Here is a 13,571-nt window from a genome sequence, read left to right as displayed (position 1 = left end):
TGGTGTCTGATTTTCAAATATTTTATGTATTATTGAGGACTTTTGTACATATGTTTTGGCAGTTCTGTGATCATGTCAAAGCAGCAACTTATATTAAAAAGTGTTTTATTTCCGTTTGAAGGCTGCCCGCTTCCATGGATGGACAACAAAACTACTAATCTATAAATCAATAGCCGGGTCTATATGAAGATATAATCCATGTTTCTGTCTCATATTTGTATGGCATTGTATGGCTGGGCTGAAAATGGTTGAGAAACACTGGTCTAGACTGTGGAGCAGTATGGCTAACAGCTGTGTGCGTCTATACAGGGACAACTGCCAGTGACAGCATTTCCTTGGGTACTCTCTAACATACTGTGTCTTTATTTTCAGGGGTCAAGCTCCTACACAGCTTCAGCTACGGATAAATGCTGCTTTGTCAAGTGTTTTTCCCCTCAGGGGCAGCTGTCCACAGCCCGTCAGGCACTTGTATGCTCAGCAACCAAAGCAAGTGCTCGCTGGCAGCCACAAAGACAGCAAATGTTTAAGTCGAGAGTCAGTTTATGTTCATAAATACTGCTTATTTTAGATTGTGCATTTAAAAAAAAACGGCTCACATTGTCAGGAAGCAGCTCTGTGCACCAAATAAAAACCAGACACACCTGTGTTCTGTGAGTACTTGACTTGTGTACATAATGCATACCTCACTGAAATCTGGCTTGGATACACCTCATACCTCAAACCATTTCACAATTCCTGGTAACTACATGACTCACTGATGCTCTGTGGACGTTCCCAAAGTTGGTTTGTAGTCGCACTAAGCCGCTAACTTTCCAAGATTACGGGGGCCAATAACACAAACAGAGATCTGGCACCACTGACGGAACCTTTATGGGAAATGGAAATTTTTCTTTCTTGAAGAAGAAAAGAAAAAGAAACAGACATGATAGATCCAGGTGTGTTCAGCTAAACATTTTTTTGTTCCTTAGATACCTTCCACTGACCCACCTTCCACAGGAGCAGAGTTAGAAATCTGTCTGCTGAGTGGAAACTGGGAGACAGGTTCTGATCATTGGTGGGTCAGCAGTATAATTTGAAATGGCCAATATGGAAACAGTGCAACCTGGAGGCTTATTTGTTTTCCTAATTAGGAAGGGATTATCAACAAAACATGTCTGTGCTACATTTTTCTATTTTTGATTTTCCTATCAGTTTTCTCCACACACAGGTGCATCTCTACAATACTAAGAAAACAAATGAAAATAAGAGAATAAAGTCATAATATTACAATAATAAATATGTGATGTATTTATTTTTGTATATTATAACTTTATTCTCATAATACTGTGATTTTTTTCTCATAATTAAAAATTTTATTTTCTTCCTATAGCCATAAAACATCTCTATAAATCAGAATATAATTAAAAAAATTATTTGCTTCAGTAATTCTATTATTCTAGAAACGCTTATAATTCCCTCTTTTAATAGTTGTAGCACCAAATATGCCTTACTGTACATTAATACACACAGCAAAAACTATTCTGGCTCTGCTGCAGCAGATAACATCTTCAGTCTTCCTTTTCTCTGTTCTTGGGGTACAGCCAATCAGTTCAGAGGAAAATGAACGGGGCTCCTGGATTGGTTGGTATGCAAACGCCAGCCAATAGTGTGTCGGGTGGCAAAGCACCTACTATGTCATCTTCCTCACCTTCTTTCAACTGTCTTAGATATGCTCCACAAACACAATCTGCAAATAATTTAAGGATAATGTTCCTCAGAAAAATCAGTGGATATGTGACTCTGCATACTGAACTGAACAGACAGGGGTCCACTGCAGGGTAGGACAAAAAAAAGAGTTTTTACTACAGAAAAGCTCATTTGACCTACAGAGTCACAGAGAAGACACACTGCTTTAAAACCATCCAGCAAGTTAACAAAAATGTTTAGACAAATAGATTTTTTTCTATTAAATTCCTTGTCTCTCATGTTTGCTCACGTTAGTTTTGGTAAATCAACACATTAAAAGCTGTTTAACTTCTGCAGTAATAAACGGAGAAAATCTGCTCCTCTAGTGGCGTCTGAATCATCTTTCCAATGTTTTTCTTAGATGATTACAGGGTGGATTAAAAAAACTCGGCCATTTACCGTCGATATCCAGCTTTTAAAGGTTTGAAGCCGTGCTGTGCAGCGGTGTCACTAATAAGACCTTGACTATTACCTGGAGTGACAGGCAGAGAAAGGGAGGAGAAGCACTGGCTCCACACTGCTCAGTCAGCCAGAAAGGCCCCAAACGGCAGGGCTAACGCAGGTCAAGTGATTTGGCGCCTCGGGTGTATTAAAGCTCTTTACGAGAGACTAAGGGATTTACATGGCCTCACCCTCTTGGTCTGGGCTTTTATATGACCTGGCACAGTGCTGGTACGCTTTTCGGACCCTCTCAATCAATACGAAAGGGTAATAAAGAACGTTGCCTTTACGGGTGTTTAGCTTTTTGTTTAGCTGCAGAGGAAGGAGGTTTTTATGGTTGTGTTTGACTTCGCACCAGGCATCAGGAGCCAGACAGGGATGCAAGGTTACATAAGATCCTCTGCTGGATGTCACTCCCACACATTGACACAAAGATAAAAAAACCACACACAGATCCACACCATTTTAATCAACATAATGGCTAAAGCTCTGGAGCACTTACAGTAACCTCATTAAAAAGTAATTTTCTATAAACATTTTATGTTCTAAGCTTTTTTATCCAATTATTGCAGGTGTAATTGTGGTCCAAAGTTTGCATAAACCCACTGAAAGTCTTATTAATGACTCCGAGATCGTCATTTCAGACTACTGTAAACTAATGTGTGTCACCACTTGCCACGGTTTCTACATGAAAAGAAACTAGTTAGGAACCAACAAGCTGACGTTTATTGAAAGATAGCTTTGTTTTTTAATGAACTTAAAGAGCACTGACCGTAAATGCTGAGGCTTCAAAACTGACTCCATCAACTTCAACTGAAAGGTCAAACAACGATTGAGCTTTTTTTTTTTTTTTTTTTTTTTTTGCTACAATGATAAATGCATCTGGAATGATTTATCACTTTGTCCCAACTGTCAAGTACAGTGATGGAAGTACAATGCTGTGCTTAACTTACATTTTAATTCATATTTGAAAAACTAGAATAAATCCTTATTTTTCTGTTGTTTCTTTTTACAGCAGCCTTTCGTATTCGTCACTTCAATATGCTGCACATGTTCCTCCTTTATGACAAATACTGATAATAAAACAGGAAATGATTCATTCTTTTTCTTGTAAAACTCGTTATTCGTTCTTAGTACTTTTTAAAGATGTAGTTGCAGATTAAGACTGTGTGTACTCTGACATGACTTTACATGTTTGGACAGGGAGTTTTATCTGAGAAAAATGTCTTGAGATGGAGAATTGATGGTATTTACATTATAACTCAGGTGCTTCTTTAAGGGAGTTTTTTTTGCAGCATTTAAGTTAAACATTACTGAACTTTAAAAGATTCATTCATCCATCTGTTGTCTATACTTTGCAAATGTCTGTAAACTATTAGCTCCATGCAGGGAGGTCCTGTTGGGATTTGAACCCAGGACCTTTTGGTGTAGTACACATTTGAAAATATTATTATTTTTCCCTTACCATAGTGGTAAATAATTTGACAATTAAATGCATTATTAAGACAGAAACCTTGTATTTGAAACAAAACTATTTGAGTGTGATTTTTAATGAAACACCAATCAGGCTTTTCTTAAGAATACAGAGTTTTTGTTTTCTTTGAGGTTTTGAAATCCTCAGTTTTAACTACTTAGCATTTTGATTTTAAAAAACACATGAAATGTTAAACAAAAAAACTTTGTTGCAAGCAATAAATATGTCCTTTTTATAATACATCAAAAGAATTAAGAAACTGAAAGTTAATCCCAACTTTTAATGAAAGCACATCTTCCTACTTTTTACTGTTTTTAATTTGTTAACCTCAAAAACTGCGTCAAAATATAAAATCCAATTTCTTCAAGATTTGATATGGAATCCACAGTTCAGAACCAATCAATGGAAAATATGCCAATTCCAATCCCTGATCAATTGATTGGTGCATCTCTGGTTATTTTACATCCAAATACAAAGTGGAACAGGGCTGCACAGTGGCGCAGTTGGTAGAGCTGTTGCCTTGCAGCAAGGGTTCGATTCCTGGCCCCGGTCTTTCTGCATGGAGTTTGCATGTTCTCCCTGTGCATGCGTGGGTTTTCTCCGGGTACTCCGGTTTCCTCCCACAGTCCAAAAACATGACTGTCAGGTTAATTGGCCTCTCCAAATTGTCCCTAGGTGTGAGTGTGTGTGTGCATGGTTGTGTGTCCTGTGTGTCTCTGTGTTGCCCTGAGACAGACTGGCGACCTGTCCAGGGTGACCCCGCCTCTCGCCCGGAACATTAACTGGAGATGGGCACCAGCACCTCCTGACCCCACTAAGGGACAAGGGTGTAAAGAAAATGGATGGATGGATGGATACAAAGTGGAACATTGAGAAGATATGTGCATTTTTTATTTCAATCATTATATTTATATTTGTGTCTATATTAAGCAATTAAAATAATGCAACAAGTGTGGAAGAGTTACTTAATATAAAATAATTGTTTAACAAACCAGGGAAAAATATTCTGACTCTTCCAGGAAAAAAAACAGGAATCTCATCTTTAGACACTGTCTGTCTACAACTCTTTAACAAATTAGCAAAACAGATAATTTTTTTATTCTTAATTAAGTTCTTCTTTTCAGTTTTCTGCTAATTAATGACCCATGATGCTCACTTTGTTTACACTGCAACTCTTAATTTGAATTCAGGATCTGGTTGGACTATTCACAATAAGTGAGATGCTGCCATCTTGTGGTCAAGTTTAAAAAACAGTCATAAATGCAACAGCAGGTTTTAAAAAGCCTGCTGCAGGATGTCTCTGTTCCTTTGCGTGAATAAATTCAATCAACAAGACGCTCCCTGAACAAAAGGAACAGCTGCATCCTTCGGTAATTCATTTACCTCGACTCTGGAAAGGTTATGAGAGCACAGTTTGCCAATACTTGGAACCTAATGAATCCTAAATGACAGGACACAAAGATGCAATTAGGGATGTCATTAAGACTGAGTCCAAGGCTCGATATGAAGCCTTAAAAATAAATAAATGAACATTATTTAAAAATGAAATTAAGTAAATGATGACCGCAACTTCTGGTGCATTGAACCATGTATGAGTTTTGCAGACTTTTGCGGATTAATGCCGTCGGTCGCCTGCTGCAGACAGGCAGCGTGTTCTAGATTAGATCAAACTCCAGGTTGCCCATTTCGATTCTAAATGCAGCCGTTCTGCACTTTGTTACCATGACGACACTCGCAGTCTGGTCTAGTGTCTGGCAGCGTAAAAATAGACGGGGAGTTGTGGTTCAGTTCAGGACTCGATGGGATGATACTGGGTAACAGACAACAAAAAAAAAACATGATTGGAACAGACATCATGCTGTATCTGGCACTGGCCCCCTAATCAAACCCTGATGATGAAGCAATGAGCTGTTTGGCGCTCCCTGTAGTGCGCTCAGCTTAATTGCTCACAGCTTGATGTGCTGTGGCAGTGTCGAAACAGGGCAAAGAAACTTGAGTGGCCAAAGGTCAATGTTTGGAGACCCCCTCACACAGCTGCACAAAGGCCACAACCTGAAAGAACTGGACAACAAACTGGTTCAAAACAAATATGATTTCACTTTTAAATTCTAACCTTCGGATGTTTTGTATGTATCTGGGCCTTTTGGTGAGGGTAGCTTTAATAAATGATGAAATGGAAGAATCTGTGACATCGTCATGAATACTGCAAGTCAGATTTCAATAACTTTAAAACCTGGAAAGGCCTCATGTACAAAGAATACATAAGAACAAACATGGACGTTCTTTTCCAGGAAAAATATCTAATACATCTGTAATGGCATGTCTGTGGAAATGTGCAAAGCTCCATGGCAACATTATGGCTGGCAAACGCATGTTTCTACAGTTATGGGTCCATTGGCAACACTTAAATACTGTTAATGGTGTGACAACATTTATTGTGCACACCAGAAGCAAATAAACTGTAAATGCAATAAAATGTGTGGATCTTATTGCATACGCAAAGTGGAAAGAAAATGCTTTATGAGTAAGATAAGATATTTCAAATGGAGTTCTAAACAAGATGATTTTAGAGACTAATAATTTGTAAGGGTAATCGTGTTGGATATGGAGTAAACGGTGTGYGGCCTGTATGTATACAGCTGTTTACCTTTCTGGGGTTGGTAACAATAGGCACATTTTAGATGGAATAGTCTAGTTAACCCTAATCTGATGATTGGAGGATGTTATAATGCTTCTCATGTTAACTGAACTCAAGTTCACTCATTCTTTGAGCAGCCTGGAGGGGAACAGACTACAGGCAGGTAAAGTGTTGAATCAGAGGCTTCTTCATTAGATTTGTTTATCTGTATTAATATTAATGTAAATGTTGCACATCAAGCCTGATGATTTTTCACATCATCTGCTCTTCGCATCATTTTGACTGGTCATTGGATCAATTGAATTGGTTCCTACTTTTGCTTGTGTAATTACAGTGTAATTATTATTGATATTGTAGTAATTATTAGATATGCATATGCTTGTTGCTGTGGTTTCTTGGTTCAGTTTTTTTCTCTTTCTGCAGGTGTAGAAGCAGACTTCTTATGTTTTCCTGTATTCCCTCTATCCTTGTTTCTCTCTTCTACACGTATCTTTCTCTTTCCATTTTAACATTTTCCCTCACCTTTCTCACTTTCTTGCTCTCTTTTCTTTCCATTTCTTTGATCATTACATTTTAAATAAGCCCAAAGCAATTTCTAATAAAGTTGTGTATATACTTCAAATGGAGCATCGTAGTGAAATCTTTAACGCTTTGCTTTTGAAAGTAAATTTGTTGGGCCTCACGTTGGCCACACTGTCAATTACAACACTTTAAAAAATAATAATGAATCAAATAAATTTGGACATATCCAATAATGAGTCTCTTATTACTTCTTCTGAGCTTAATTTCTCTTTGACTGGGATTTACAATGAATCACACTTGGATAGACGTGCAGGCACAGTGTCATACATCTGGATTTATTTGTCATTATGCCGCCTTCTTGAGTTAAGTTTGCACCATATTTAAATTAGGCTATGCGAGTCTTTGTAGAGAGGTTCCAGGTCAACTACACTGTCAGTGTACCCTAGTGAACTCGAGGAGAACAAAAAAACCCACAAGAAACCATTCAGAAACGATTTATAACCATAAACGTTTATCGGTTATAAATTGGCTTTGTGTGTCTAACGTTTTGTCGTCAAATACTAAAGCATTTTGTAGACTGTAGCAATGTTCTGTGGAAATATATTGAAATCTATTTATTGAATTTAATACTTACACCGAGAAGCTCCAGTAGCTTGTCTGCAGTCATTTAGTTTGTAATGCGCTAATGCTCCAGAAGCGATAATGCATACATTTCGCTCTAGTCGAGGAAAAGCAATCTCCTTCCAAGTAGCAACGAAGCCCTCCTGACTAATTCTGGCTGTGAAACTCAGAGCGAAGCCGCATAATCGGAGCAATAAGGCAGATCAGCCGTGGGAAACCAGTGAGGCCAGAAATATGTGATTCTGGTTTAATGAAGCAAATGATCCACTGAAGATGCTGTTCTTTTCTCAACTCTTACATAACTATAGTTTTAGTACAAGCTGAAGACATTGTTTCCATGTTATTCTTGTTTTCTAGTGGCATACTTTGTTTTCACACCTCACTTCACATTTAAGAAATCCCACTTGTGGTCTCTTCTTATATCTTTCATAGTAATTTATTGCCTTTACAAGTTTCACTCTATAATTATGACCAAAAAAAATTAATAATTCCATGCTTGTCTTTCCAGTACAGTTTTTATTTTTGCTTTTCTACACCAATAAAACTTAAAGAAAATCAGTTAGGTTTCTAAAAGTTTTAAAAAGCAAAACTTAAAGATAAGGACAACTACTTTAAACATTATTAATGAAGTAAACGATCTGTATGCTTTTAAATTCTGCAAGCCTGCATGATTAATGAGAGTGATTGCACATTTTCTTTAATTACAGAGCAGAGATTTATCAAAGATTGATCATCAAGTCTCAGACTTTCAGGTCGTTCCAGTAAAGAAATTCCAGAGGGAGTTTTAGCCTTGCAGGGAGTGTTTGACTAGATATTACTGAAGATGCAAAATGTATGAAAGAAGTTTATTGATTGTCATATTGACTGAAATTTACATCTGTGAGGACAAAACCTCCATCAAGAACATTTCATAATTCAATCATTTCTTCTAGTCTGCAGGTTCTGATAACTTTGGTCATGGCAAAGACAACAAAACACCCCAAACAGAAAGAAGAGGAAAGTCCAATACACTTCCAGGGTTTCCATATTTCTAAAATATTTATTTATGTATTTTCCAGAATTCATAATGCTATGGACTGTAATAAGGTTGTCCTCCTATAAACATCACGCTTAACCCAACTTGAGTAATTGTTGCTGAATAGCTAAATCTTTTACAGCTACTCAGAGAGAGATTAGAGATTGAGAAAGATCTCGCTCAATCTCTCTCTCTTCCCGTCTCTCTTTATGTTACGTATCTATAAATCCGTAAAATATTTAACTTTCAGTCATTTTCAACTTTCTCATTGATCCGGCTGCAGGTATGGGTAAGATTAAACAAGTCCACCTATTTGCGCTTCTTTATTTCAGGATTCACCAATTTGTGGATTTTTCTGTGGAACGTAACTCTAAATTATTTGCGGAAAATCTGACAAATTGCAAATTTTTTGGAGAGATTACTCACATATTATAGATGATGCAGCTTGGGAACATTAAATACTTTGATGTAATGCTTCGTGGCGTTGAACGTTAGTTTTAGTTACAGTGCTGAGGCTCTGCCTATTCATGTATATTGAGGCATAATTTGCATTTGAACTAATAAAATCAGCAATTATAAACATTCAGAGGGAATCTTAAGTATTGCAGCTATTCACAGATGATTGTGTTTCCCAATCCTCGTTACTACCAGGAGTCCACTGTATCAATATGCAGACATTTCCTTATTTATAAGTATCAATTCATTTCCTTATTGATAAGGCTGATTTCTTATCTTGACAATAATGAAGAGCTGCCAACTGCCTGTGTGTCATTTCATATTTATACCCCATGGAAATAGGTTATGAAATACTTCAAGTCCCTAAATAGTCTAATTAAAGTATTTTTTAATTAAGCTTGAATCAGCCTCTAAAATTAAAGTATAAATCAAAAACATGCTTCAGCTAGATTAGCATCGTCTTTTAAATGAAGCAGCAGTAATTTCGACAGAAAAAAGCCCAGCTTTTTTCCCCTAATGCATACATTTATTCAACTTAAATTTTCCAGTTTGTGATTGCACTAAAATGTAATTTATTTTAAGACTTTTTACACATATTTACTATAGAGTTTTTTAAAAAAAGCAAGGAGAGTGCTGCACATGATGCACATGATCTCTGAGATCTTTATTGAGAGCAACATTCTGGTTCTGGGTTGCTTTCCTGTTTCATGCAGTTGATGCTAAATTCAGCATCTAACATCTGCAGCCTCAGTGGAGCTGAATATTCATCAAGCCAGCTAGAAGCACAACTTGCGTCCCTGCAGCCTCTCCATCTCCAGGCTTCACATACTGGCCATTATGAGCTGCCCATAAAGTACTTACATTAGTGAGATACAACTTTGTTGTTCCAAGGAGAACCATGAAGAACATCCAAACAGGAAGCATTTAACAATATGATACATTCAGTAATATCTAATTCATGTGATGGGTGCATGAGTCATGATCATAATTTGAGTTACTTTTTCTGATTGTAGGTGTGTAGCTTATTACACCTATATTGAAATCTAATAAGTAATGTAAAAAGAGAGTTAAAGAAAAATAAAAGTGAGTCAAGAACACAGGCAATGTGTCCAATGGGAAGGATGACTTTGTTTGGAGCATAACCGACCAGCACCCCATCCAGAGATTTAAAAGCTGTCTGTAAAAGCTTCAGCATGCTTCTAAATTAGTACAGTTGTAAATGATCGCTTGTGACAAAAATTGTAATTCAAAACAATTTTAATTCAGGCAAAATTCAAGTTGTAATTTCTACTCTTCTAGTTATTTAACTTTATGTTCACAAACAACACCTGGGATGAACTTGATGCTGTGGCCACTGACTCTTCTAGAGTTACCAGTCATCAAAATGGTGAGCACTGTGTGATGCTGAGAATAAGAATGGACAGTCCATCTTTCCTGTTTCCAGTAAGCAGCCACACATTAGTTTCAACACTTTTTTTTTGCTTTAATTTTTTTTTTAATTTGTATTTATAAGAAAAAACACCCAATCATGTCCTCATCCATCTCTTTCTATTTTACAGAGATGTTTCTCTAAAGGTTCTTTAGTGCTAAAAAGTTTTTAAATTATCTGCCTTGAAAAACAATTGAAATAGATTCTAATGTTTTTACGTTTTWAAAAAAAATWATATTCCAGTTTCCTGACTAAATTATGATGATTTTTACCTTAAATTTTCTTCCCTACAATCTTCCTGAAACCTAATATTCAATCTTGACAATGCAATAACAAGGAAAGGTAACTGTTTGCATCAGAATAACAGGGGYTCTTTGTAGGAGGGTTATTGCAAAGTCCTGATAATGTTTATGCTGTGCTATTGTCATAAAGTGACTTGATGGAGCAAAGTTTTTGTCAGTCGTATTTGTCACAATATGACAAATAAAATTTCACTTGAAAATGACATGTCAATTWAAAAAAAAAAGAAAAACTCCTCCCTGAGAGTTTGTGAAATGTTTCAAGAATATGTGGCATTTAAGATACGCCAAGTGAAAAAATGAGCTGTATGTGTCATACTTATTTTCTGCGTGCTCAAGCCAACTTGTACACCTGAAACAGTACCAGCGCCACATGAAGCAAGCCCATATGCACAAAGTGAGTCCACTTTCCTAAGGAAAGAGCAGAGTAAGAGGCACAAAGCTCCTCCCTGAGAGTTTGTGAAAACATTCCAGCAAAGTCAGAGCGGTCAAAGAATCGGAAACCCTCAGAGTGGCCTCCTGCTTTCTCTATCATTCTCACCTTTTTGCACAGTTCTTCTGTTATGGCACATTGTGTTTAGACATTGTGCGACCAGTATAGACTGTTTAGCAGGGGAACAAGGCAGAGAGAGAAACCTGAGGAGTCCTCTTCAATCTGTGAAGACAAAGAAACTCAGATGTCCCGCTGATCGGCTCACAATGAAGCCGCTGTTCGTCCTCCTCGTTTCCTGTGCCTGGACTTTAATTGGAGCCCAGAATTACTACCAGGCACTGATGGATTATCTGGAGAACAGATTGTTGGCCATTGAGGTAAGAAACAAGTCCCCTTTTAAAATGACTTTTGACAAATGACTCTCTTTAAGTGGCAGCACAGATTTCTCTGCAGTCATTAAAAATTAGAGACACCAGTTGATAACCCTCTCCTCCTCCTTTTATTCGAGTTTAATGTCCTAACTCATGCAAACTAATTAATGCAATCTCTGGCAGGCTCATCAACTTCCCTGGAGGCTTTGGGAGAAATAACAGTTCATGCATGCAGAGTTCTCCTTCTCATGCAACAAGCAGCTTCTGTCCGGCAGTATCACAACATCTTCCACGTCTAAGACAATGACACAATATTAATGAGTACAAWCTCGACCTTTGCTGGTGTTGCATCAAACATGTCGGCAGTCTAATAGAGTCTGCTCTGCCAAGGTAAAATGAAGCTGYGCAACGATGAGCAGCCTCGGGGTGAGGATCCGATTGCAAAGGGTTTAAAAGTGAGGTTACATGCAGCAGTATGTCAGAAATAAGAGAAGGCTCAGTTTGTGTGAAGGAAGATTTGGCCTGTGCCGAGTGTGATATGAAACACAAGAGGATTATATGTCAGCCACTCTTACAACCCATCGGCTGTTGTACTTTGAGAAAGCCTCTGGGAACGCCAGTCGAGTGTTGTGGGGTTTGTGTGGCCAGTCAAAATCTGAAGTATGAATATACCAAGTATGCCTGTTCTGAGCGGAGAGCGGTTCATTGTCTGAATCCAAACAACTCACAAAAACCTCACATTTAAAAAGCAGTATCGATACATTAGATTTGACTGAGGCATGTACAATGCAAAGGTATTCACACTATTTGGACTTTCCCCAATTTTGTCACAGCATAATGTTCAATATACTATATTTCATTCCAATTTTAAGTTAATGACCAAGAAAAAGTAGGAAAAAACTGTAAGATGATGTGAATTTGGAATCCAGGTTTACACTTTACACTGCAATGTCAGTTGCACGTCCATCCATCCATCTGGAGTCCCCAGATGGACCCATCCATACAAAGTCTATGCGGCAAAACCTTTGGCTAGGATTCAAACCCTGGACCTTCTTGTTGCAAGACTATCGCGCAACCACCGGCTCCACCATGTGTGCAGCTGTTTTACGTTTTTCTGGATACGTCTCTGCCAGCTTTGACTGATTTTTTTTCCCCCCATTCTTCTTTACAAAACAGCTGAAAGTCACTCAGATTGAATGGAAAGCCTCTGTGAACGTCAGCCAAGACTTTGTGTTATTCTAACTCATGAATATACTTTGTTTTAATCCATTTCATTGCACATTTTGCTGCATGTTCCTAAAGAGCGTTTCAGAGYAAAGTAGAACCCATGTCAATGCATTACCACACTTAACGTCTATTTCATAAATTCACAATGAAATACATTAAAATTTATGGTTGAAATGTTCAAAACACGTCTGCAAACCTGCACATRCATTTATAGAGGTTTATAYATTCTGCTTATCTTTTAAATTACTCTTCAAATGAACACTAGCACATATGGCTGTGATGCAAAAATACATTATCTATGTACAACAGTTAAGCTCCCGGCGGTTTTTCTTTTAAAATACTTTCAGCGACTATCTGCTGTCTTCTACTTTTGAATAAAACCAGCAGTTCATCAGCAAGCTTTAAATGTGCCGACAGCCGACAGCGAGKTACGGTGGAAAATGAAACCTGAGGAAAAGCAAAAAAAAAAAATGACATAGAGATTGCAGTTATTACGTCTTCCTCTGAATTACTTACTTTTCACTCTCATTGTGTCAGTGTGAGGAACCACATCACCGTATTGCATTTGAGACAGTGATGATGTTTTGGTAGATTGAAACAGAAACTTCCAACCCTGGGAGATTTATTTTAGGAAGCGAGACGAGGAGTGAGAAAAGGGCGGCACCGGCATCAAAGTCTTTCAGGTGAATGCTAAGGTCCCTAAGACACTTGAAGGGGGATTTACTACACAAAGGAATGCAATCTGCTCCATTTTTTATTGCACTTTTGCACTTTTGCACACTCTTTCTGCTTTATTTCTGCACTGGATCCACAACACAGAGCACACATCGATCAAGTTGAGCATCTGCACTGCAGCCATTTAAACCTCTGATGCATGAGGTCTCACCACTCAAAAGGTTAACATCATAACTGTGTCAGGC

At 37.7% G+C, this 13,571-nt stretch overlaps 1 protein-coding gene across 1 annotated transcript in view; it reads left to right on the top strand.

Moving 5' to 3' along the window:
- The first annotated feature begins 11,113 nt into the window (after positions 1-11,113).
- olfml3a (olfactomedin-like 3a) overlaps positions 11,114-13,571 on the top strand; it is a 10,598-nt gene continuing 8,140 nt past the window's right edge. The window contains exon 1 of the mRNA XM_008414534.2: positions 11,114-11,430. Within this exon, the coding sequence (XP_008412756.1) occupies positions 11,320-11,430 (111 nt within the window). The 5' untranslated portion in view covers positions 11,114-11,319. The remainder of the gene's footprint in view (positions 11,431-13,571) is intronic.

This window comes from Poecilia reticulata, linkage group LG7, assembly GCF_000633615.1.
Source record: "Poecilia reticulata strain Guanapo linkage group LG7, Guppy_female_1.0+MT, whole genome shotgun sequence".
Lineage (NCBI taxonomy): Eukaryota > Metazoa > Chordata > Actinopteri > Cyprinodontiformes > Poeciliidae > Poecilia > Poecilia reticulata.
Note: the sequence above shows the minus strand (reverse complement) of the source record. Positions and strands in the feature narration are given on the sequence as shown.